The sequence below is a fragment of the Macrobrachium rosenbergii genome, chromosome 7, assembly GCF_040412425.1.
Source record: "Macrobrachium rosenbergii isolate ZJJX-2024 chromosome 7, ASM4041242v1, whole genome shotgun sequence".
In the NCBI taxonomy this organism is placed as follows: domain Eukaryota; kingdom Metazoa; phylum Arthropoda; class Malacostraca; order Decapoda; family Palaemonidae; genus Macrobrachium; species Macrobrachium rosenbergii.
In genome coordinates, this window is record NC_089747.1 from 34317271 (window position 1) to 34344782 (window position 27512).

Consider the following 27512-nt stretch of genomic DNA (forward strand, 5'->3'; position numbering starts at 1 on the left):
CCTCATCCAAAGAAAGGTTCTTGAAGGAACCACGAGTCTGGCACCATTCACGAATGAACTCCAACACTGGGCGGACTAAGATGAGGCGGTCGGGGTTATTCGGGTATAGCCCTTTGGTTGAAGGCGTTGAAATACTTGTCCAACGCCAGGAAACTATCACGGGACATAATGCCGGCCACATTAGGCGTACTTAAAAAAAATTCCGCCTCCAGTATTGCCTGACGTCAGCAGCAGGCATCATCCCAAAGAATATGTGGAGCCCCAAAAAGTGCGCCATGTTCGTGAGGTTGCAGCCCCGCCAGCGGTGCGACAACGTCGTCCACAATTCCTCACGGCAGTACCGGCGTAATCTACCGTCTCCAAGAACCAGGAATTCAAGCAATTCCCGCGTCAGAAAAAGCTGAATGAACCCCAGTACCGTGAGAGGCACAGGGACGGTCAGTCCAGGTACTGCCGTGAATGGGTGCATGTTAGGTGGGGTAGGGTCCTCCGACCACCCCTCATCACTTTCGGAAAGCGGCCTTCACCTGAGCTGCAGACGCGACGTTGCGACCTTCACGGGTTTGCGCGCGCACGGGCACGTCTTCGCACTCTCACACTCCCAGCTGGGCCGTCTCCTTCACTTTCCCCATCACTTTCTGTTTCGTCCCCACCAGCCACAATCGAGTCATCCTCTTCCTCCTCCAACTCACTTTCTCCCTCGTAGGCACTAAACCCAGTAAACTCTAATTCACTTTCCTGCTGAGGATCCCGTACGGACATTGGTGGCAAATATTCGTCATCGCTGATGTCAGGCGTTATGTCGTCATCGCTAGATGACCAACTACCACCGAAATCAGGACTTTCGACCTGCTCTCGATCGAGCTCCAACAAGTACTCATCAAGGTCCTTTTGTTGGAGGCCTCCCAAATGTTTTTCGGATGCCCCTCAGGACACCCGATGCTTCCTAGGGGTCGTAAAAGGAACAGGATGTGGTCCTTGGTCGACATAGGTCACGTGGCCGAACAACACGCTGCTGAGAAGCTGGGTCACTCTGGTTGCTGGGTCCTTCTCCAGCATCCAAGTCCAAAACTTCGCCTCACACGCTCACTTCCGACAGGCAATGTGCGCCTTTCACGCTCTGGCGCCTTTGCAACATCTCTGCAAACGTTCTGTTGCAGCAATAAATGAATTCACTAACACTGCAAAAGTTCAGCAAAACACGTCTGTGTCAAAATATCGCTCCCAAGGCGCTACTCTGATGCTCTCTGATGCGAGATGGGGAAATTCGCGCATCTTGCGGCGTCTGGGTGATGCTCAGAAACAAAACAACAGCTGGATCCGTGAACTCCCAGCATCCGCCGAGGCGCGGGATTTGAAATCTTCTGCAAACTAGGCCTATAATTATTTTTCCGCGAATATTTAAAAAAGCATTTTCAGTCGGCGTTTATAACGCCCACTCGGCATTCGACAGACAATTTTGGACGACGTTTAAAACGCCCAACAGGCGTTTAAGGGTTAATAAAGAAAAGACAGTTATCAAATACAGGTAGTGCTCGAGTTACGATAATTCGACTTACGATATGTCGAGTTTACGATGGGGTTAGCAATTAATACCGATAGGAAAATATTTAGGAAATATTTTTAGATTCCACAGGCAGCAAGAGAGACCAACTTACAATAGACCAACTTCTTTTCCTCCATCTCTTTATTCCATCTGCTAGTTAAAAAGTAAAGAGAATGATAAAAGTATTGTTAGTAACGTTATACTCTTGCATAAATGCGTACAGCCATAAACAACCAAACGGGAAACTGTTGTTTTGCTAATAATCGATCGGATAACAACTGTTGTGCTTTTATTTCAACCATCGTACGGTAATACACAATTACTGTAGTTATGTTACAAATGACATTAAGTACTGTACAATAGGACTTGATATATTTTTTACACTATACCCTTGTTCGCTTTGGAGAAAAGATCTGCAGGGAAATATACTGCTACAGTAACGTTAAGCTGCAAGTTGTAGCTGAAGCTGAGAAAACAATATTCAAGCTGCTAATGACTATAAATTATCGTGCATCGGCAACATGGATGAAACTCGACCGTAAATAAAACTGGAGAGAATGTATTTTAATCAAAACTACTGGGCATGAAAGAATACAAATTACTACTGTTTTCACGCCGATAAAAGATAAATACGTAAAGCTCGTATTATGATGAAATCAAGAGAAAATAGCGAACGAAATCTTGATTTTTTTATTAAAAAAAACATGCCCCCAAACTGGCCAGCCGCGATTCCCGCAAACGTCATATATTAACGGAAAAAATAGCTAAATTCATTTCACAACGAGACCTATTTAAGTCATATTTTGACTTAAAAACACTAAATATAACTAAAAAAATATCCTTGTCCCAAATAAATAAAGTATCCATATTCAATAACGCTAACTAGAAGCAAGAAAAGCACTTTGAACTTGGTTAAATGCGGCGAAATACAAAAGCAATTTATAATACAAAAGCAATATGAGAATATACGCAATTGGAAACAATGTAGTAAAGCATAACTTTTTCAAAGATCCATGAGAAAGATGCACATTCGTTATGTTGATGTTTGTATAATACTGTTAATATGTGAATAGAGTACAGTATAATGTAGGCTAGGCTACCAGTTTGTTGATGCAGCACACTGCGCCACCAAATCGAAGCGGCCGGCGAGCAAGTTAGCGCAGCGACCCGGGAAATTTGAACATTAGTGCGGAAACATTAGAAATTACTCTAGCCGAAATTTGTGCCGGATTACCGATTGCCGGATTAGTGATGGTCAACCTGTACTTGGCTAAGTTCTGACACCACTTTTTATAATTATATTACTCATATTTTCACTTTATCATTTTATAACTTTATACTGTATAATTTTCTTTAAAATAGTATACTTATTTAACACATTTAGCCTACATTCCCGAGTTAGCCTAACCGTAAGTCAACCACGTAACTTTTCTCAGAATCTGCAGAATATTATCAGTGACTTTCATCTCCTAAATTTACTATCTTCATAATTATCGTTATTAGTTTCTTCATCATTTATTGTGATTGTAGAGGGTATGAAATGACAAAAAAGAATGAAATTTGGTGATCACTCGGTGCATTTGACATTTTGCCATCAAAAAGTAAACAAAGCATACCTCCATCTACTGAGGAAAATGAACACTAAACATTCGCTAATGGGAGGGGAAGGATAGAAACATTTTCTACCATAGATAAAGATTTATGTTAGCGCTTCTTACCTCTAGCATCATCTGATCTCATGGGTGTCATATTGAGTGGGTAATTATACACAGCTGCATGAAAGAAATGATCAAAACCGTATCACCTGTAAGCCTGTCAAGCACTCTTAAGAATAAGAAGTTCATGTGTTGCCAAATGTCTCATTGCTTTGATTAAAAGTTTTGACTTGGTAGAGACTTCTCAAATGGAATCTTTAAACAAGTATATTTATTCATTTAAAGTTAATATCGAAAGCATATTTCACGTCACATATTTTCATTACTAACAATTATTTTTATGAGAACAAAAGAGACATGGCATAATTTTTGCTATCGGGAAGTTGTAAACCATATGTGGCACTGCCCTTGTGGCCTCAAAGAACTAATGGCATCTGGTTGAAAATCGAGCTGAACCATGGGAGTTCCTGGACCACAGAATGCCAGTTTTAAGAGGTTTGGCTATGCTGTACTTGCTGTTAATTATGCCAGTATCTTGCATTTTGTAGTAAGTGGTTGTTAATTATAAGAAATAATAATGAATTCTTAAACCAGTCACAAGGTTGGTAAGTCTGATTTAATGTATGAAGGTTTGCATTTAACCTAATAAGCATTTGCTTCTTGGCTTATTTATTAGTTAAAAGCTAACTCATCTATAATATGCATTATCAGTGATATATCTACCAAAACTGAGACAGGCGTAGGAAGCCTAGCAAAGTGTAGTCTTCTCGCACTGTACGCGATGTATATGATGAAGTCATGTTTTTGAACAGAATTTTAATGATCACATGATATGCAAGATCAGTTCTTCTGTATGCTGTATATTTTTAGGTTCAAAAAATGTTTTTGAACAGAATTTTAATGATCACATGATATACAAGATCAGTTCTTCTGTATGCCGTATATTTTTTAGTTTCACAAAATATTTTTGTTAGAAATAAACTGTGCTTGTATATTTATGGAGGAAGCTTCAGTTCCGAAATCCCCCCAAAAGTAAAAACCAGAAACAAAGTATTGCGCCACCCTCTTAGCCGCTCAAGAACTAACGGCGGCTGATTCAAAAAGGTCCCGGATCTTGGGAGTTGCCAGACCACGGAATGCCAGATTCAAGAGATTGAACTGTATGAATAGTAAGGATTTTGCCTATAGGTGTCAGTTACATGTTAAGTGATCATTTTCTAATATGGACAATTAACTTATTAATAAATTTGAATACAGATGCTCCTCTACTTAACAAACGAATTTTCACACGTAGCTGTAAGCCATTATTTTTAAGGGTAATGTTGTAAGATGATTGAAATGATAGAGTTTTAGGATGATAGTAGAGCATATCTAAAATACTCGCTAATTATTTGCATGTTATTTTCATGACTATATATGTTTTTTATAAAAACAGTTATTTACTAATTTTCAAATAATAATAATGTAAACACAGCAAAATATCAGTAAAATGTTATTTCACTTAAAGACTCCATTTATACTGTGTTGTTTTATTGATCACTTTATGTTACAGTAAAACCCCTAAAATCACAAAACAGCCGTTTCTTGATTCGTTTTACCGATGTAAACATACCCCAGTTTTCTCTCTCTCTCTCTCTCTCTCTCTCTCTCTCTCTCTCTCTCTCTCTCTCTCTCTCTCTCTCTCTGACACAGTACTGTACATATCCTTTAATGAAATATGAATTACTGTATCATAAACATAAAATTACAAAACTAAAACTCTTAAGAAGTTCCGACGCCATCGAATGAGTGTGTGCATACACATGTACATGTTACAATGATTTACTAATTTTCAAATATTAATATTAATGTAAGCACAGCAAAATATCAATAACTTACAGAATCATTTATACTCTATTATTATATTTATCTATTTATCTATTATTATATTTATCTATTTATCATCTTAACACTTTAGCGCCGACTGGATGTATTTTATGCCGACAAATATTGTCTGTCGGGTGCAATTGTAAGCTAAAACTCTTACATTCTAGTAATATTCAATCATTTACCTTCATTTTGCAACAAACGAGAAGTCTCTAGCACAATATTTTGATTTATGGTGAATTTTTTTAAAAAACTTTTTCCTTACATCTGTGAGCGCTAACTGCTGAAAATCTCAGAAATTCTTTAGTCACTTTGTCGTAATTTTTGCACCGTTTTCTATTAGCCGTTACATAAAGTTTTACATATGAAAATGTGTGCAATTTCACGTAGAATACAATAAAAAATGACTCATGGTTGTAGCTTTTATCAGTTTTGAAATATTTTCATATAAATCACGATAAGTGCCAAAATTTCAACCTTCGGTCAACTTTGACTCTACCGAAATGGTAGAAAAATGAAATTGTAAGCTAAAACTCTTACATCCTAGTAATATAATATTCAATCATTTTCCTTCATTTTGCAACAAACTGGAAGTCTATAGCACAATATTTCGATATATGGTGAATTTTTGAAAAAAAAAATTTTTTTCCTTACGTCCTCGCGCACTATCTCGGCCGAACATCTCAGAAATTCTTTAGTCACTTTGTTGTAATTTTTGCACTGTTCTCTATTGGCTGTTACATAAAGTTTTATATATCAAAATGTGCTCAATTTCATGTACAACAAAAAATAACTCATGGTTGTAGCTTTAATCAGTTTTGAAATACTTTCATATAAATCACGATAAATAGAAAAAATTTGACCTTCGGTCAACTTTAACTTGACCGAAATGGTCAAAAACTGCAACTGTAAGCTAAAATTCTTACATTCTAGTAATATTCAATCATTTACCTTAATTTTGCAACAAACAGGAAGTCTCTAGCACAATATTTCTATTTATGGTGAATTTTTGAAAAAAACTTTTTTTTTACGTCCTCATGTTACAAATTCATGCATCATTTTGTGGTAATATTTTCTGTGTTGCTTTGATCGTTTTACAATTTGTTATATACCAAAATCATCGCAATTTAGTGTACAATACAACGGAAAAAATAACTCATTAGCTTTAAGCGTTTTGCTCACAGCGATTTGTATACAGTTATATATGAAATTTTTTTTTCGTGGTGTCATATATTCCAATCTTTATATATGATAATGATGTTTTTTTTCATTTCTGATGGTTGCATACTAAACTTCAGGCAATGACAAAAAAAGGAGCCAAAAATGAACTCTCAATCTTAAAAACTAAGTGTGCTGTGATTTTTTGAAAAAACTCTTTTTCCGCTTCGGCGCTAACTCCCGAACGCTGCCGACATACGGCAGACACTTTTGTAAATAGAGGCTCGGCGTTTAAAGGTTAACGTCATTTGTAACATAACTATAGTAATTGTGTATTACTGTACGATGGTTGAAGGACAAGCAAAACAATTGTTATCCGATACGATTATTAGCAAAACAACAGTTTCCCGTTCAGTTGTATATGGCTGTATGCATTTACACAAGAGTATAACGTTACTAACAATACTTTTATCCTTCTCTTTTACTTTTTTTTAACTAGCAGATGGAATAAAGAGATAGAGGAAAAGAAGTTTTTCTATTGTAAGTTGGTCTCTCTCGCTGCCTGATTGTATCCGCTGCCTGCGCCTGCGCAAAATCTAAAAATATTTCCTAAATATTTTTGTACCGGTATTAATTGCTAACCCCATCATAAACTCGAAATATTGTAAGTCGAATTATCGTAACTCGAGCACTACTTGTATTTGATAATTATCTTTTCTTTATTAACCAACTTGTACTGATTTATGGGATATTTCAATTCTAAGATGAGGTGCTTAGCTACTGGGTTTCGTGTATTCTAGCCTAATAAATGGCTAATCCGGCACCCTCCAGGTCCCAATGATGCCGGATTAGTGATGGACAACCTGTACCATTCTTTTATCATCCGTCATTGTGTCTATAGGGTAAATGTGGGTAGCATTCTAACATGCTAACAGCACCTTTAATGAAAATAATTTTATAACTAAAAGTTTTTAACATATTCTGTAGTACGTTTACATATAAATAAAATTCAATTAAAAGTACCAAAAAATAAACAGCACACATGATTACCATTTATTCCTTCTTATTTTACTTGTTTTAGATGTGTCGAAGATACAATGGTTTTCTTCGTGCAGCCATCGCAGATCCCCAGCCTGAACGGAGATGGTTTAGACGAGGTTGGGTTACTTTCAAGAGGCATGTTAACATAAAAGACATTTGTTGGAACCTCAACAATATCAGAGTAAGTGAAGCTACTTGTGATACATTTAATTATGTAAGGGAAATATTATTCATGCATGTTTTTAATACTTTATTGGTGTAATTTACCCATTGTGATTTACCATTGTTGCAAGCATAAATTTGTAGCAGATATTTTGTTACATTGTATGTTACCTGGAGAACAAGATCACTCTCTCCAGCCTCCAAGCCTGGTTGATAGCATTTCCAGCTCACAGCTGGAAAACCTGTGTTGAACTTTCAAACAAGACCAGGAGGGAAAGATGAGTAGGATCCTAAAAATTCAGTCTGCCTCTGTTAACCTAATCAGTGAATTAGTTGTTAGGTGACTTTTGTGAGTTGAAGCTAAGGTAAGAGAGGTGAAAAACCTTGCCCACACACACACACACACACACACACTATTGAAAGAAAAATTTTTCTTTTGCAGTTAAGGGATTGTGAACTTGGAGCCATTGTCAATAGAGATTTGAGTCGAAGAATCCGAACAGTTAATGGCATAACCTCACATCGTTCTGTTGTTCGTGCAGACATTAAATTAGCAGCAAAAATCATTCAGAATTTAGACTCGCGTTGGTGCCTCTGGTTAGAAGGAGAAATTACTGAAGAAAACCCCGTAAGTTAATGGAGCCATTATTGAACAGTTAACTTATAAGTATCTTTAATGAATATTATAAACTTTCTGTGGTGCTTCATTAGATTTACCTTGGTTTTTATTTGTTGAATTTTTATCTGTCGAGCAATTTTGACTTTGATTGATTTTGTAGCCTAGGACCCGTAAACTGTCAAAGTGTTATCTGATAAGCATAATACTTAGTTTCATAACAGAAATAAAGAACAGTATTTTTATTTGGAATAAAAAAAGAAGTCCGTTCTGTAGGAACTGGAAACTGATGTAAGAAGCTCTTTACATTTTCATTGAAATTTTACTCATTAGGTCTTGAAAGGAAGACTAGGTTTAAACATTTATAATATATTCTTTGCTTGTTACTAATATGATTATTCTTCCTCATTGACTCAAAGCAGTTGCTCAGCCTTACGTCGTCTCTCAATCCGGTATTGAGAAACATCACAGATTATTTGATAGAGGAAGCAAGTGCTGAGGAGGAGGAATTATTAGGAGCTAATGATGCATCTGCTGGAAATTCAGAAGAAAAGGCAGAGGGAGAAGCCATTGAAAGAGATCCTAGTCTTATTAAGGTAAGTAGTGAATTAACTGAAGTGTGTAATGATGTATTTATGTAAGAAATGAATTGCTTAATTTTGATGATGGACACAGCCACAATTCTTAAAAATATGTGAATTTCTCTTGCTCACACACAGGTATTAGATAGGCTGTTACTCTACTTGAGAATAGTGCACAGTGTGGATTATTACAATCACTCTGAATATCCCAACGAAGATGAGATGCCCAATCGTTGTGGTATAATGCATGCAAGAGGCATACCCCCATCCAGTAAAGTTACACCACAGGAAGTCAACGATTATATCCGTGCGTTTGAAAATAAGATTGGTTCTTTCCTTCAGCCACTTACAAAATTAAGTGATGATGAGGCCAAGAAGTTGGGTGAGTTTTAACTGTATATTTTAAAAACTATTAATTAGGAACTTTTGTAAACAGTGTTATGGCAAGATGATATGTGGTACAGTATTTTAAAAATCTTTGCTAATTCAGTGTAAGAAGGTTTGAAATATTTGCTAATTCAGTATAAGAAGGTTTGATATGTTTTCATTTTTATAACTTCCCTTTTATTTTTATTTTGTGAATATTGATTTTTTTATTCCATTTTCTAGGTTTAAAGGAGGCAGAAGAAGAAGTAGAGAAATTTGTACAAAGCAATACACAGGAAGTAGCAAAAGATAAGTGGCAGTGTCCCTTATGTGGGAAGAAATTTAAGGGTGCTGAATATGTGCACAAACATATTCTAATCAAACATGCAGAAAAAGTTAAAGAAGTGAAAAAGGAGGTGAGAGTTTATTTATGTGATTTGGTTAGAAACCTGTTGGAGAATACTTCAAGTTGAAAATAATTGCTATCATGAGTAGAAAGTAACCAGGCAGTATCTGTTGGAAGATGAAAATATTTAGAGAAGTCTCCCATGAGACCTTGTTTTGAAAATGCTTAGAATCACCGTATATTGCGGCATATAAGTCAGGCCAATATCTTATTGTCAAAATTACGAGTCACCTTACTCGGCAGGTATGAAATATAAACCATTAGATATAGTTGCGACAGTAACATCCAGTTGAGGCCAGTGGTTGATACTTATTCTTATAGCACGTTATTTCATGGGCGTAGTCTGGGGTGTGGCAGTGTTTTTCTTTTTCCTATCTCAAACAAGCTTTTCATTAATATTAAACTCGCTCACTGTTGCACAGTTGTTTTAACGAATTTGAAAGAGCAACAACTGTTAGCTAGAAACTGGCATTGTATTTCATCCGTTTATCCGGAGGTGCTATAAGGTTGATAATCGGCTCAATTATTATATGATAATCCTTGAAATGCTCTATGTTAATGATGAGAGTTCTGTCAAGATCAGTGAGTGAGTATGTAATGAATGCTGAATATTTGTGGTTGCTGGAAAATACCACAGTTTAAAACCATTTACCATAGCTTAGAGGGTCGAGTAAGCTACCAGGTGTAGCTCTATAACAACAGAGTCAGGTAAAATAAAGTCAACTTATACAACAAGTCAACACATGTACACTGCAGTATATGGTAATACTGTTACTTGAACCCATCTTTGTGGCACTGAATGCTTCTTGGCCCAGTGCCTTGCCTTTGATCTAGACCATCGTACAATCACTACCTGACTTACGAACAAGTTACATTCCGGATGGCCGTTTATATCTTCAATTGTTCGTAAGTTGGTTTTTAATATAGTAGTGCTTAATTTTTTTTTTACATTCCTGAGTTAACTTGGAGTCGTAGTTTATGCTATTTTCCCTTTTTTGTTTTTTGTTTTCCTTGAGAGTTATAGGTTATACTGTTTTGACTGTTTTTTAAATCATACAGTATTATAAAGATTTAAATTGTATGTTAGAAAGGTAAAAAGAAGAAAATAAAATTTAGATTCATGCAATATTCAAAAGTTAGTATTTTTTCCATGCATTGCTTTGGAGAGAATTTCACTGGAGCAGTGTCTGACATTGGAAGTTCACAAAGTAAACAATACACGCCGCCATCTATTGACAAAATTACATAGAAAATGTTTCCTCTGGGAGAGGAAATATAGAAAATGGGAATTCATCAAAGAACGAGTTTAGTCAGGAAGATAGAAATAAGTAGGAATTCAGGCAGTCCTCGGTTATCGGCGGGGGTTCCATTCTGATGGCGTGATAAGCAAAAATCAGCAATTTTCGGCACTTACCGGCGCCGATAACCAGGTACCAGCTCCGATAACCAGATATCAGCACTTCTGTTAGCTATGTATCGGTGCCAATACCCAATTATCAGTGCTGATAAGGGGAAATTGGCAGTTTCGGCGCCAAAAATTGTCAATTTTCGTCGCTAGATAAGCAAGAACAAAAATACTTGGGATAATCAAGGGAGTGGTTAAAGGGACAGGTTCTTCTTCTTCCCATGTTCTTCTGTTTGCAAAAATTCTTACCAGAGCAAAATTTGAACTTCTGAACTTGTCTGTTCGTATCTTTGAATGTTTGCAAGTAGGGTGGTAACTGTATATCTGTCCATCCTAATGAAGTGTAGTTCAACCATAGATGGAAAATACTTCAATCCCAGATCGCCCAGTAAATCTCATTGCACTTAGAACTTGAAGGCATAAAATTTTCAGGCTTTGTAAAAGTTACATCTTTATTTTTCTCCTTTTATGTTGTGTTAAACCAGGTTACTTTTATGAATTTGGGTGTGACATCACAATATCATACAATTCATCTTCCAACAGTTGACATGGTTTCTAAAATGTTTAAGTTCCAATAATCGTAGTAGAAAAGGGAAAGTGAAATGGAATTTCAGAATGTTTCTTCTCATAGCTTTTCTCACTTTTTTTGTTAAAATGTTCATTAATAATATTTTTACCTTTTGGCAGTTATTATTTTTCTGTTTAGGATTTTTAGTAAATTTTCTCTTCAGGTTGATTACTTTAACAACTATTTACGGGATCCTAAGCGGCCTCAACTACCAGAGTATCCTGGAAATAAGCATGGCGGTAGTAGGAAAGATGACAGACCAGACCCATATGTTGCAACCTACCCCCAAGCAGCACCGGGGTAAGGAAATTCAGATGATTTTATGCATTGTTTATGTTAGTCATGAAGCAAAGGATTTATGTATCTCATATTGTAGTAAATATTTATGCAGTGGTAAAGAATTCATATTTAATCTTGATTGAATGAGCTTAATTCAAGTATCTTAAATATTTATATTTAGGAATATTTCTTTCTTCTTGATTGTTTGATATTATTACTTTTTAGGAATGAACTTATATTTTGAATATATGATAATGCAGAACAAAACAATTGAAATTAAACATATTTTGTTGACTGTCCAGCTTTCAGTCAGCAATGTAAAACAAGTATTGGAAACAAATTCATGAAAGAAATTTAGTCAGATTCTTAACATTTCAGTTTATCCCATTATTACATTTTTAAGCAGTAACATTACAGCACATTAAAATAGATCTAATATATTCATTAGGGACAAAACCTTTTGGGGCAGTGTGCGAGAGTTAAAAATGTTAAAGTGTTTATTTATAATGATTATGAACATTTGATAGGTTGTTGGTGATCTTTGAAAATACTGCAAATACCTAAATAACCCTGCTTCATGACAGTGCTTTCTAGTAAGCATGGGGCTTTTTGTATGTTGTGTATAGGAAGAAAATTCAGCAATAGAAACCTTTTTTATTTATTAATTTTTTTATTTATTTTTTTTTTTTTTACTTTAGATATGGTGGGTATGGAGCTGCTTATGGAAGACAGTACCCTGCACCTCATGGTTATGCTTATGGTAGCAACTACCCAAAGGATTACTATGGTGGCAGAACAGATCCATATTCCAGAGAGCCATACCAGCGACCAAGGGTCACTTACCGGTCAAGGTAAGTTTAAGTCTCTTTCTTTTATCTGTTATTATGCTTGGGATTATGCTGCCACTTCAGTTTGTAATGACTGTGATGTCCAGTTTTGTAGGGTGGTCATTGGAATGAAAAGGAAAATTGTTAGTTGCCACAAAGTTTTGTCTAGTACATGAACACACAGCTTTATAAGTAGTTTTGCTTAGCAAATTAGAATTTCAGAAATAACAACAGCCTATCCTGTTATTTACAATTCTTTTTAAAGAATGCAATTAGTGTTCAAAGCTTTTTTTTTTTAATGATATACACTGTTATGACATTTTTACACTGCTCTTAATATTTGCTTAATGTTTTTGTCAGTGTATACCTATGTGGTGCTGATTATCGTAGACAGCCTGCAACTCGTAAGTTACTTTTGCTTGAAAAATAAAATTACAATATGTTGAAGTGAAGTCTATCATAATTAATTTTTTTTTAATGAAACTTACCTTTCTGTTACTGTTTATAGCTTTAGCTTCCACCCAGTGAAGGTATGACATTTAGCAAAATTAGAAGGTTCCCATAGTTTCTTATAAGTAATGCCCTTATCTGTCTACTTCCCCTACCATCCACCAGGGGACACATAGGTACAAACACTGGCTGGCAGGTAGTATTCTTCTATCAGCTGTGTATCAGCTGGTGCTTCTGAATAGTGAAATTACTCTCGGGTTTTCTGTTGCTGTGTTTTTGGGGGGTTTCTCTTGGATTTTATTTTGCTTTTGATTATTATGAATCCTAGTAATAGTAGGAAATTTTGCAAGGTAAGCAGCTGCTTTAATAGGATATGCTCACTTTCAGTTTGTTGACTTGATTTGTGTGCTCAGTGCAGAGGTATCTGCTGGAGTTATAACAAGAGATGTGTTTGCAAGACCTGGAATGAAAGTTATATGCTTATTTATGTTAATATCTAGAGAAAAGGAGACTGACAGGTAAAGGAAGCAACAAAAATATGATTCTGTTAAGGAAGATGTTGATGTTAAGAGTAAGAGAGACAGGGTGAGACTGTCCCTTCCCCATGTCTGTCTTTCACTCACACTTCCATTTGTAGTCTCACTTTTTGACTCCATCACAAACTTCCCTTTTGATTCAGGAGTACCCTCCCTCAGTGCTTGCTTATTTTCAAGTATTTCCCCTGCAGTAGAAGGGACAGTGCCCTCACTTATGTATGGCCTTAGTGTAGACACACCTAGTCATGCAGCTGCTGAGTTTGGCACTGCTGGGAATTGCAGTTTGTTGGGTAGTGGAATGGATCTGTGCCTGTTGTCCCTTCTTTCCACTCACCCTGGCGACAGCACCAGTTCTCATGCGCCTAAGGATCGCTCTCTACGTTTGTAGCAGAAAAGTCTGTCAGTGTTATCGCCTTCTGTCCTTTGTGTTGCTGTGTTGTGTAACAGAGGTAGCTAAAGATGATTCATTAGTTTACTCGTTTGGTGATATAATTTTGTGTGTGGCTGTTTTGTGTCACTGAGCAAGGTGTTAGATGAGTTGTCATGTGATTTTGTTTACTTACATCAGCGATTTAATACACAAACAATTACTTCACTAATATTGCTGCGAAAGAGTGCTGAGTGAAGAAATTGGGTGCCTTTAGGGAGGTTTTAGAAATGTCAGTATTTTGAATGGGATTTAGAAGTTGCCTCCCACCAATAATCTTGAACGTTGAGTCCAGCAGAGGCCCTTTGTTTTGGGACAGAAGCAGAGATATTTTGCTGATCCCTTGGTTTGTTCTTGGTAAGTACAACAGGTTACCCTAAAGAAATTTACTCTCCCTAAGAGGAAAGATGTTCAAAGAAATTGCAAATTAAAATCAAACTTCCTTATTAGGAAAGAGAGAGATTTTCCTTGCTTAGACAACAATTTGATTTGTTTGGTGCCGACAGTGATCATGTTTGAAATCAGAAGGTCGTGTCAAAGACCATTTTCCACTCCACCATTCTTTGCTACATTTTGTTTTAGCTGTGTCTGACGAAAGGTTCCTGGTTTGTGCTGTACAGAGTTGTCTTCATGCTTTGTTGCACCATTTGTTGCCAAGGAGTTCAGCATAGCACCATTTGCCTTTGCACTGTGCTTTTGGGAGCCATTCATAGTTATGTGTTGCTTAGTAGTTCAGCCCCATGCTGTTTACCTTTGCGCTGCCCTTTTGAGAGCCATTCATTGTTGCACCATTCATCACAGAGGAATTCAGAGCTACACCATTATCTTTTTGCTGCTCTTGTAGGAGCCATGCTTCGAAGCTTCATTCTCCTGCGCATTGCTCTCCTTCGTGCCACTCCTCCCAACATTTGTTGGTGTGTGTCAAGTTTTCTTGCCTTTAGCTTTCAGCTATCTTCACCTATGCACCACTGACCTTGGCACCATACCCACTGACACAGTACTGTATCAGCTTGGTCAGGCATCTCAACCTTTGCTTGCTCCACATTTCACTAAGGCTGTCTTGGGTAGGTTCAAGGCTATGGGACAGATCTTGGAAAAGAAAGTCTATGCCAAGAATGCTTCATTATTCTTGCCTCTCCCCCTCAACATTGAACCACCTTGACATGGTGAGGGGGTTCTTGGACCCCTGGAATTTGTTCCCAGATTTGAGTCCAAGAGTCTTTTATATCATTATGTATTACTGTGGGTTAATTTTGTGGAATTTTCCACTTGATAAAATTTATTGGACTTGACTAATAGGAAAAAGTATCATACCTGGGACTGGGTTTATATCTGAAGGTAAATAGTGGGAACTGTGGTAAGATCATCAACTATCTGATAATGTTTGGACCTGAGAGATAACAGATTGATAGGTCAAGGGCAGAACTGTTCTGCAGGGCTGGGCCATGGATTCCAGGGGTGGTATGGTTCTGGGGATAGGACTCGTGTCAATCTATACAGTTTGCCCATAATATGATTAAGGTGGGGATGATTGTATTCTTGTACCAACAAGCTGGGTTGGCTTACACTTGGGCCACTCTAATTGTGTTGTGCCATGCCCTGTGGGGTAGGGTAGGGTTGGGGCAGACATTTGGGAGTCAGCTCTCACTTGTGCCATTGGTGGGAATAAACTCCATGAAAGGCTGATGATATCTTTTTAAGGTTTTCAGGTTTACTAAATTTTTTTTTATGAAGTTCAATCTTTATGAGTAGTAGCAGTTAAAAATCGAGTACTCCTGGACCCTCTGATGATACCAATTTGGCACAAATGACAACCTCTGCGCCCACCTCTGACAACTTTCTATCGTAATTACACTGGGACCCTATGCTCCAGCACTGAGCAAAGGGAAAGTAACCAGAAATGTATGTGAAATAGGACAAGGTACATTTGAAACTCTTTATAATAAGTATTTGACTTTTGATCTGGAAGATTCTATATATATTTTTCATGTGTACAGAGACATTTAAAGTGTTGTGGCCAAGAGCCTAAGATATAATCTGAAAGTCAAGGAAAGCTGACAGTAGAATCGGCCACAGCGAAAGAAAGTGAAAAATTAGAAGCATTATCAGATCTCGGAGTAGTTAAAGTAGACTGCTTAGTACATGCTTTTTGGAATCACACCAGGGGAATGAAATTTGCACCCCACCAGATGATGTACTCAGAGCAGAAGCTTGTAATAGAATTAAAAAAGATCATGGTCTGGTTAGAGGTGAAGGAATGAAGATCAGTGGAGCATTAGTTCCACTTTCAAATTTAATTGTATTTAATTCGACCCATTTACTTAATGTAATAAAAGCAGCATGGTTATGTTATAAGGTGAAGCAATATAACCCAAGTCTGAGGAGATGTTTTTATTGCCAAGAATATAGACACATGTTAGGGTCTTGTAGGCAGGAACTGCAAGGCAAGCTGGCCACGTGTTGAATGTAGTGAACCAGAACATGGTATTTAGCAAGATGTATACATTGCAGAGATCATCTATCTTCTTCACAGAATTGTGATGTGTACAACATAGAAAAGGTGATATAGACATTAAGGATAACTGAATGTATCACATTTAGAGGCAGAGGAGAAAATATTAAATCAATATGTTCGACCAGGAATATCCTTTTCTAGTACTGCTGCCAACAGAAGAAGAATTATAAATGCTACTAGAGGTGCTTCCCTTGGCAATGTAAAGGGAAGATCAGTGGCAACCTGTACTCCCTTTAGAGGCTGCGCCAGTAATTTCTGGCACTCCTGCCTTTTCGGAGGCTGCGCCATTGATTTCTGGCTTTCCTGCCTCTTCGGAGGCTGCGCCAGTGATTTCTGGTACTCTTGCCTCTTCAGAGGCAGCGCCAGTGATTTCTGGTTCTCCTACCTCTTTAAAGGCTGCACCAGTAGTTTCTGGCACTTCTGCCTCCTCGGAGGCAGTTCCAGTGATTTTTGGTGCTCCTGCCTCATTGGCTGTGGTGCCAGATACACCTGGCACTCCCGGCTCTCTGGAGGCTGTACCAGCTATACCTGGTGTGTTGGTTTCTTTGAAGGCTGCACCAGCTATGGGTGACACGCCTGCCTTGTTGGAGGCTGTACGGTAAACCTCCCATATTTCATGGGGTTGCATACCACAACCATCAGCGAATAGTTAACACTCTCCTCTAAAGACACTTATAACTGCCTATCTTGAAAGTTCCAATACCAAATGTATACCTTAAGCTATATACCTTAAACTACTATCCTATTACTGTATTTAATATCATTTCAAAGTCATTTTAAACATTTTACCCTTAAAATTATATATGCATATACTTCTAACCCTTCCAGCCAATAACAGAGAAAGAGAGAGAGAGAGTATGTCTTTCTGTCAACTACTCTCCCTTCTTTCTGTCAATCTGTCTATTTGTCTATCTATCCATCTCTCATATTTTGAGTATCCTTTGGCACAAGAGAGAGCTTTTTCACTATCCCTTGTAGCTGTAGCTATTTTATTTGACCATCAAGTGGGCAACATACTATTTGACCACCAATATGTCATTATTATGTCAATATAAATTGACAGCAAGAAAACACCCTCTCCTCACTCCAAGCTTTGGAGGAGTCTGGGAATCGATGTGTTTTCTTTTAAAATTTTATATGATTTACTATAGAAATGCATAAATGTTGTAAATATAGCATAGAAAATATGAAAAAATTAATAACAAAGTAACATCACCTTTATGAATAAAACTACAGTATACAAAACAAAAATATTTATGTTACACACACATAAAAAATCTATCTCAGAGAGAGAGAGAGAGAGAGAGATATGAAACACAAAGAGCATAAAAAAGATTAGACACTCTTCAGGCAGGTGCTAACCCTTTTTGTTTGATGACTGTTACGCCTTCATCCCTCTCCCAAGTCAGATACAGAAATAGATCAGGTATTGAACTAAAATCTTACTAATTTCACTATATTTTCTTTAATGAATTGATATTTTGCTTTGTTTACGTTAAAATTAATATTTAAAGATTAGTAAATCATTTATTTATCATACAAAAATAAACATACATACTACATATGCATAAAATTCTTTCATTTCGGTAAGAGAGAGAGAGAGAGAATTTTATTTACATTTAATATTATTTACTCTTATTAAACTTAATATTAATATTTGAAAATTAGTATTGTAAATCATTATCATAAAATGTATAGCCTATGTATGCACAGTACAGTAAAATATGAAAATACAGAATATTGCACTATGAAAAAATCTGTGAATGGGTGAGTTTTCCCGCAAATAATCTATAAATAGGTTCCACAGAAAATTCCACCAATCGCTGAGTGTGTGAATTGTGAGAACGTGAATCCAGGGAGTTTACTGTATTATCAATACAGGCAGTCCCCGGTTATTGGCGAACCAGTTTTTTGGGGCTTGTCTAGTGACGAAAATCAGCAATTTTCGGCGCCGATGTCCACTTGTCAGCGCCAATATATACCTAAAAGAGGCACCAATTTTCGGTTATTGATGATTTTCACTTATCGTCACGCCATCGGAACGGAACCCACACCGATAACCGGGAACTGCCTGTATCTGGTGCTTGTGTCTCCCTAGAGCCTACACCAGCTGTAATTGGTGCTCCTGATGCTTTGGAGGATGCATCAATTTTGTATGATCCTCACACCCTTCATCAGGCAGCACCTGCGATAACCCTCTGAAAAGGAAGGCAGCCATAAATAATCAGTCTCCTTCCAGGAAAAAGGAGGAGGAAGGCAATGAGCTGAAAGCACTTAACAGAGGCTCCAGCTTAATGGCCTCAAAAGCAAAGAATTCATTCATTTTCTTCAGTGGAACTATCAGGGATTAAGAGCTAAATGGGAAGAACTAAGGCTGCTCATAGCAGAAGTGCCTCCTGTATATATAGTTTTGCAGGAGACTGTGATTGGCAATAATACGTGTCCAAGCCCGCGAAAGTGTACGTCCTGTCATTCCACTTATAAATATAGGAAGCCATGGAGGTATAGCTTTATATAATCATAATGACAACCCACAAAATCCTGTTAGTATCCAGTATACACTGCAAGTGATAGGTGTGCAGATCCATCTGCAAAGAAAATATACAGTATGATTTCTCTGTCTACCACTTAGCAAAGTCTTCCCAATTGATGAATCTAAACCCCTCATTCAACAGCAACCACATTCCTTTGTTATTCTAAGAGATATGAATAGTAAAAACCCTCTTTGGGGTGACATCAGCACCAGTCAAAGAGGAAATTGCCTGTGTTCCGTCATAGAGGGTGAAAATGTGGGAATCCTAAACACAGGGAGTCTACACATTTTCACATTCAGACAGGCACGTTATCAGCAATTGATTTATCTGTATGCAGTGATGACTGTCTTATTTATTTTAATTGGAGAGTGATAAATGACAGATTCACCAGCAACCATTTTCCAATAGTAATGAATGTAGCTTCAAATCCTCTGTCTTCAAGGTTAAATGGAACACTGGTAAAGCTGATTGGGCAACCTTCCAGGACACAGCTCAGTAGATGACTCAGCTGATGACTTTCCCTGTGCACATAGATGATGCTCTTGACTTTTTTAATACAATTATATTCTCAGCTGGTCTTCAGTCTATGCCTAGGACATTGGGCATACTGTATTTATCTGTTGACTAGTGGGCTGGAAGACTCGTAAATGCCAGGAAACACATAGAACTGAGATCAGCTTTCCCCAGATACCACAGACAAAAATGTGATTATTACCATGTTGAATTTCAAAAAGCAAGAGCTCATTTCTGCATTGAAATTAAAATTGGACAATTGTCATATCTTCACTAAATTCAAAAACACCCTTGACTTTAGTTTGGAAGAGAGTTAAAAAATAGCAGGTAAATTTACTCCTTGTCATCCTCCAGTTATTAAGATCATGTTTGTGAAGTAGCAGGTCCCCAGTTAGTGTCAAGTGAGTTTGCTAATCATTTTGCAATTGTTGCAAAGAAAAATAATGACAAATCCTATTCAGCTCAAAGGAGGCTAATGGAACATGTAAAAATTGATTTTAATACATCAAGAAATGAATAGTGCAATTTACCTTTTACTATGAGAGAATTTGAATTAGCCTTAAATAAATGTAGTGAATCAGCTCCCAGACTGGATGATATATATTCTATGATTACCCATACACCCAAAGTGCAAGATTTAACTCTCATTAACAGAGTTTTCCAAGAACATATCTTCCCTAAGCTTTGAGAGATGTTAAAATTACTGCCATTTGTGAAACCAGGGAAAGACCCATTTGAGACAGAAAATTATTTTCTCATTGTACTAACGTCATGTCTGTGTAAGATCATGGAAAAAATGGTGAACACATTTAATGTGGTAAATATCTGTCGCCTGCAGAGTGTGGTTTTCAAAGTATACATTCAACAACTGATGTGTTGGTTCGTATGGAATCTTCAGTATGTGAAGCTTTTGCTAACAAACAGCAACACATCACTGTTTTCTTTGATCTTGGGAAGTCGTTTGATACAAAGTAAAAAGATTATAGTCTTGATAGTTGAACTTGAGGATAATATGAATATCCTTGTAATACAGTCTTGGTAGACCATTATTGAAAGTTGCCCAAGTTACATGAAAATTACAAGCAGTGCAAGACCCTTATACAGGCAGTCCCCAGTTTTCAGCAGGCTCAGTTATTGGTGATCCGGTTTTACGGGGCTTGTCTAGTGACAAAAATTGGCAATTTTTGTTGCAGAAAATCGCCGATTTCCTTTTATTGGCAATTTTTTTGGCACCGAAAATTGCTGATTCCACTTATCAGCACTGATACACACCTAACAGAGGTGCCGATAAGCCCTGAAAATTGCTGATTTTTGGTTATCAGCGATTTTCGGTTATCATCACACTGTCAGAACGGAACCCCCGCCGATAACCAGGGACTGACTGTAACTTGATCAAGGCATAGCAAAAGAGCGATAAGTTCAGTGGTCTGGCAAGATTGGCCATGGGCTAGTAGAGTAATACTTTTATTGGGTTCATTGAATACATTAAAGCAGTCATTTAGCAGCATAAATTTCAAAATACAAGTATGTTATTTTGATTTTACTGATATTTTTCTTGTTCATTAACCCTTGAAAATTATTAAAATATCAAAATACAATTATAGTGTTATTTTGTTTGTACTGATATTTTTTTGTTCATTAACCCCTGGAAATTATCATTAGAAAATAATTTACAAACCTCACTAAGTAACATGTAATTCTTGTAGGGCTCTCCTGAGGGATTTTGTTTAGAAGGGTAAAAATTTTGATAAAGGTTAATTTTTTAAGGTGGACAGTTATGAGGGAATAAACCAGAGTGAAATATGAAAAGTACAATGCAGCAATCAATGCTTCTGGCACAGGGATATGAAAAGGGCATTGAACACTGTCTGCTATTAGCTATACAAGGCAACACATTAGAAGTACCCCTTCCCCAAGGGATTTGACACTTGAAATGCATAGGACCTTGGGAATGGAATAAAATTCCAAAATGCCACTTGATGTAACTGCAGAACAGACTGCAAAAGGGCTTAAATTTTAAATAAATTTGCTATAGGACTACAAATCAGAGCCTTTTATATAGCAGTATCTTTCATCCTGAGCTGGATAAGTTGTTAAACTTGGTGGCAAGGTGTTAGGAGGGTGTGGGGAAAAATTCTACTCACCTGCTGTCATAGAGCACCTTGTCTCTGGCATCCTTCAAGTTAGGATGTCTTGCTGTGCTCGTAACTTTTTTAAAGATAAGGAATTGCTCAAGATGATTGGACAACGGAGTTGTGAAAGATATGAGTGAGTTTGTGGATGCTTCACATCTGTAATTGTAGACCCCCCTAGTGACACTGTTATTTTTATAGGGGTGGGACCTGCCGTCATGATGAGTGTGCAAGTCTCCTTAGTGGAAAAGGTTTGGGAAGAAGGATCTGAGGACCTGGGAGTCCTATGTCAGAAGCCCAGTCAGCAGAGTTGTAAGTGCAGTAATCAGGGAAAGAGCTGCCAGGGCCAAGTAATAAGGACAGAGTAGTCCTTAAATCCTTGAGTGGAGGAAAGGCTCTTCAAGATTTAGGGGTTTTATGCCACGCAACTAAACAGGAAGCTCTTGGTATTTTGTTCTCTAATGCCAAATCCATGAGCAGTTCTGGAAGATGCTTTCCAACACCCCTGAGACAATCTGGCCATTTATGCTTTTTGCACATTCAGGCTGTTCCACCAAGTGAATGACCCTGTCAGCCCTCCATAACCCCGAGCAGTTATGTACTTGGAGGTTATCTAGCAGCTCCAGTGAGAGAGAGGTTTTTCCTGAGGGGACTGCTTGGGACATGTCAGGGCACCCTCAAAGATCCTTGTCCTTAATGTATGAGGGAAGGTGAGCTATCTTCTAAAATTGGGGTCCTAGAATGGGTTTTTCTCCCGTCAGAGCTTGTATTCAGTGGATTGCTTGCTTCCTTGTCTACCATTGTTAAGACAAGCTCCCAGTCTTCATGGTGAAAAGCCACTGCTTTGACTTGAGCAAGTTCCTCAGACTGAGGGGCATGGATCAGTGCTTTGGTGAAGTTGTCCATGCTTATGAGGAGTTTCAAACAGTCTTTTCATTCATGGGAGCTTCACCCTCTGGAGTGGGATGCGACTTTGCCCTCCACAGCCTAACTTGGGGATCATACAAGCTCAAGGGTGGAGCCCTTGGACCGAGATCAAGCGCTCAAGACTCTCTCCTAACCTTAACCTTGACAAACTGTTTTAGCAAGTTGAATGGCCTTCTTAGATTTTTCTGCTCTCATAGGGTTGGGAAACTTTGTCATTTATGTTTGTTCCTGAGTTTTTGGCAAAAACCCAGGATACATCCGTCCCTGACAGGAGATGCAAGTTTCTTGGTCCCCTCTCCAGGACTTTGTTGTTGGTGATCTGGACAAGATGCTTTTAAACCTGGTGTAAACCTCTTCATTAGTACTGGCAAGCTAGAAGGTGTCCAGGAACACCCTTTCCGTTCGGCTTCATGCAATAATCAAACAAGCTAATGAATTCTGGTGAAGTAGTGTCATACAGTTCAAGTGAGAGCTCATGAAATTAGGGATGTGAGACTGTCCCTTGCACTTCAGAGCAGCATTTAAAGAGCATAGATAATGAGGGCAAGTTTCTGAAGATTCGGACCACCTGCACTTTATTTAACCTTGAGTGAATTACCTGTAGGTCCTTGACACCTTCTCCTTAGGACTGCTGGTGGGGGCTCAGCAGGTTATGTAGTCACCCAAGCTCCTCTCAAATAGAAAAGAATCTCAGTAAAGGTATTTGGAGGGCTTAAGACTGGGAATGAATGGTAAAGTGACTGACTTTTCTTCCTTCTTCCTTTCTTTTCTTCCTTCTTCCTTTCTTTCCTCCTCCTGAAACTGGATCAGGTGCAGATGCAGATATTCTACACAGTTAAGCAACCAGTCCTAAGACCTTTAGCTTATAAGATGTAACTCTTCATTTCATTTTAACAAGAGAGACAGAGGGTAGATCTATCATCTGAACCTAACCCTGTTAAAAAGGCAGAATAGTAGAACTATCATCTGAGCGTATCAATTTTATTGGCCTGATTGTAGCTGCCTTCTGACTGTTCACCTCTTGTAGGGGTCACTTGGTTATCCAAGATTTCCTCTATAAGAGAGATCTCAATACACCTCATTTGGACTCAGGGCCGTATCATTCCGTCATCCCCATACCAGATCAAATAGGAGGTTACAGGAGTGTGTGTTCCCCTGCTCACTGTTATGGCTGTGAATGTGACTTTTCTGTTTGGAGATTCACCCTGCCAGTCAGTCGAGAAATGACCTTCAACCTAAGGAGTGAGTCTTGTATATAAGGTGATGAATTGTACAGTATTCCCATTGGAAAAAACTACTTTTAAAAAGTGGTTTATATTTTCCATAGGTATGCAAACCAGAGCCTTTTATTAAAATCCCACCTTAACCATTCGTCTTCCCTGATGCCAAAGAAAAGTGCTCTGTGATAGCATGTGAGTCGGGATTTCCCCCCAACTCTCATTCCTACCACCATTTAACTACTTTGTTGCTAAGTTTCAGCAATTGATTCCAGCATGATAAAGGATACTTGTGTATAAAAGACCGTGTTTTGTGTACCTAGGAAAATGCAAGTTACTTTCAGAAGGTATTATGTGGCTTCCTACCCATAAATAATCCATAGTTTAGATTTTGCTGTATTGTAACTTTGATTGGAAAATGGTGTAAATTTTCGTGTTGAGTTAAAGTTTTAAGTGATATTGTACCTGGATATGTATCTTTCTCCACTAGTGATATAATTTGATAGTGAAGTGGTATGTACAGTGAGTGCTGATGAGGTGTTAGGAGTAGCACATGTCAATGGGTCTGGGAGGTCTTGCCACTTACCCTGTTCTGTAACATCCCATCATCCCTTTGGCCAAGCAATTCAGCCTTGGCCTTTTAGCCACCAATCTTGCTACTGCCTTCTTGTCAGTCTCCGTGATCTTGCACTGCCATCACCACTAGTATGCTCCATAACAAAGCAACTGAAATGGTCACTGCATCTCCCACCCCAGTTGGTAGATGCAGCATTTATGGAAAGTTCAGCAAAATAGTGTTTCAGCAGTCCAAGCCTACACCTGGCTTACTTGTACCAGACACCATTGCCTAAGGCACTGCCATCTCCAGGTATCATTGGCAACCTCCACAATTGTTCCTATTCACAGAGGGGTATGGGGAGTTGCTATGGATGGAGCCTCTTCAAAAAAGAAGAATCACTGCGGGAAGTGATATGGGGAGAAGGCATTTAGATTGAAAGAAAACAGGACTATGTCAAGTCCCTTTTGCAGACTAAGGACTAGGAATTGGAAAATCACCATGTGATAATGACTACTTGCAGGTTCTCCACTGATTCCCCTGCCTCCCCTGGCTCAGGTAAAGCTCACTTTTCTACCTGGAGAGGCCCCTCGAGTTGAACGCCTTGATGAGGTGAGGGGCTAAGGGACCCTGGCCTTTGGGCCCGTGTCTTGAAGAATCATCCTACGTAGTTTTTGGTTTAAATGGTGTTGACATTTCCACATTCACAAAATTTTACTGCTTAGGTGAAGCTAATTGTGGGAGTTGTGGCGGTTGAGTCGCCACCCGATATGGTTTGGACCTAAGAGATGGTGATGGGATTTTTCCCATGGCTATCTTGAGGGTGGAACCATCTCCGGGGATCAGCCCATCGGAATCCAGGGGCGGCTGGTTTTTGGGGTGGGACTCCTGGCTTTTGTCCAGAAGCCCACCAGTATGGTTGGAGTGGGGAGTCAGTCCCCATTAGTTGGGGGCAGAACTCCCAGCAGGCGGATTGGCTTATACCTGGGCCACTGCAAGCGTATCGGTGCTACCCTATCCTAAGGGTATGGGGTGGACTGTTGGGAGTCAATTCTCACTTGTGCCATTGGTGGAGAATGCGAATACCTGACTGATCCACGATACTTTCTTGATATAACCAAGCAGTTGTGGGTGGGTGGATGAACCAGTTTGTGTGTGGTGGTCTGATGTGTGCATGCTTGGCATCTTGGGGTCTCTTCGCAGGCTTTGGGAGTGTTTTGAGGTTGGGAAGCTGGGCAGTAGAGCTGCCCAGTTTGCCCTTTTTGATATGCTGTCAGGGTCTGTGCGGGGGCTCTTGGGTGTCGGGTTTGCGCTTTTTGGATTATTGCATGTGGACTGGCTTAAATTTATGGATTTGGCTGTTAGTTCTCCCTCCCCTGGATCCAACGACTCAACGGCACTGGCAACGACTTCTGGCATGAACATGGATACGAGCTTGGCTGTTGGACATAACCAAACACTTGAGACACTAGGGTGTTAGTAAATCTGATGGATTTGATTAAAATAATAGGGTCCTTTATTGCACTAATGTAGGCTTGTCATTAGATTATGAGTGTTTATACAGTGTAGTAAAACATTTTGGCAAAGTGGAAAGAATTAAATTAATTCCAGAAAAAGATAAGCAGTCATTTTCTGCTTTTGTTAAATTTTCCTCTCCATTGGAAGCTAGTGAGGCACAATGAAGACTCCATGGCCACATTCTAAATGACTCAGTTCTCAGCACGAAAGTGTTTTCAGTGAAAAACTTAAATGAGCCATTTGATTTTATTCCAAAGACTGAAGAACATGGACCAGTCCCATGTACCAGAACTCTTCCTCCCCCGTTATGACATGTTGCTATCTACAAGGAGGGAGGGAAAAATTAAATAAAAGCTGCTGAATGCATTGAGAGCAAGGTTGGTTCCATTCCCATTGGAAATTTAAAATGCTATGGAAAGAACCTTCTAATAAAAGCTGGTAATGAGACTCAAGCAGTTCTGCTATCAAATTTTAAACCTCCTGAAAGTGGAAATATTAAATGTATTTCATCTCACAGATTCTTTAACACACTGAAAGGAGTAGTTTACTCAAAAGACTTGCATGTTTTTAAAGAGGAGGAGATTCTCCATCAATCCCCTCCTTGTGTATCTCATGTAAAAAAAATTGGGTGGGGATGCAGCTAGCCTTTTAACCTTCTCCTCCAGTTACATACCTGATACCATCATTGTTGGCCATGAGAGGATGCAGGTTAAAAATATAAAAGAAATCCTAAACAGTGTCGCAAATGCTTTGAATATGGCCACATTCAAAACTCTTGCGATAACAATAAAAGGTGTCCTGTGTGCTCTGCAGAGCACAATAATTTTGATGGTTGCAAAGCAGCCCGATACTGTTTTCTATGTAAGGGTGATCACACTCCAAATTCCAGGGCTTGTCCCAGATATAAATTTGAACAAGAAGTGTTGGCAGTGGCTGATAACGCACATACAGTATCTGCATTAGCGAAGCAAAGCGCACAGTAATGGGGGCAAACAAAAGTGCCAACTCTACCTATGCTTCTGTAATAAAACTTTTGAAGACTTCCAGCAATGTAAGGCCACCAATAACTGCATCTGATAGTAGATATCACAAACCTGCTATTTCTCTAACTAAATAATAATGAAAATCTCCAAACTGGTCAGAAACTTTTGTCGGCAAGTGCTTTGGAGTCCATTACCAAAAATTGTACTTCCAAAAGCACAGGAAATTTATATTCCAAAGTTGATATAAATGCCACCTCTACGACAGCTGCCAATTCATCTCCAGAACTAAGTGTGCCAGAATCAACTAATAATTCAGGAAGATGTTCTGAAAATACTTCAAACAAAAATAAGCTAAAGGAATAGTCCCAGTTAGATAGAGCTAGTTCAGAGCCATCAATCGTCACAGCCACAAACAAAAATAATAATAAAGCTACAGTTACAACTACCAAGAAGCGCACAAGAAATACTTCCCCAAATAATGATAGCTTTACAATAAAAACTTCAAATGGGTTCAGTGTTTTGGAAGAGATCTCTCCTCCTAGAAAGGTGGTTCCAAAAGTAGATTCAGAACAAAAACATCTGAGTTCAATTCAGATAGTGGTGAACAGAATCACATTGGTAATTCTGAACATCAGGTTCATAATAAAAAATATAAAGATCAACCAAAGACCCTGAACTCCAGTTCAGATGAAAAGGGATTAAGAAAACAATCTCTTATAAATTAGAAT

At 38.3% G+C, this 27512-nt stretch overlaps 1 protein-coding gene across 8 annotated transcripts in view; it reads left to right on the top strand.

Moving 5' to 3' along the window:
* Positions 1 to 27512, top strand: part of Ars2 (arsenic resistance protein 2) — a 179576-nt gene that overhangs the window by 116353 nt on the left and 35711 nt on the right. For 6 of the 8 annotated variants that reach the window (XM_067106971.1, XM_067106975.1, XM_067106969.1 and 3 more), the window contains 7 exons: positions 7307 to 7447; positions 7871 to 8056; positions 8464 to 8640; positions 8764 to 9007; positions 9235 to 9407; positions 11534 to 11670; positions 12348 to 12500. In XM_067106971.1, the coding sequence (XP_066963072.1) occupies positions 7307 to 7447; positions 7871 to 8056; positions 8464 to 8640; positions 8764 to 9007; positions 9235 to 9407; positions 11534 to 11670; positions 12348 to 12500 (1211 nt within the window). The remainder of the gene's footprint in view (positions 1 to 7306; positions 7448 to 7870; positions 8057 to 8463; positions 8641 to 8763; positions 9008 to 9234; positions 9408 to 11533; positions 11671 to 12347; positions 12501 to 27512) is intronic. The other 2 variants (XM_067106973.1, XM_067106972.1) reach the window with 1 other exon arrangement.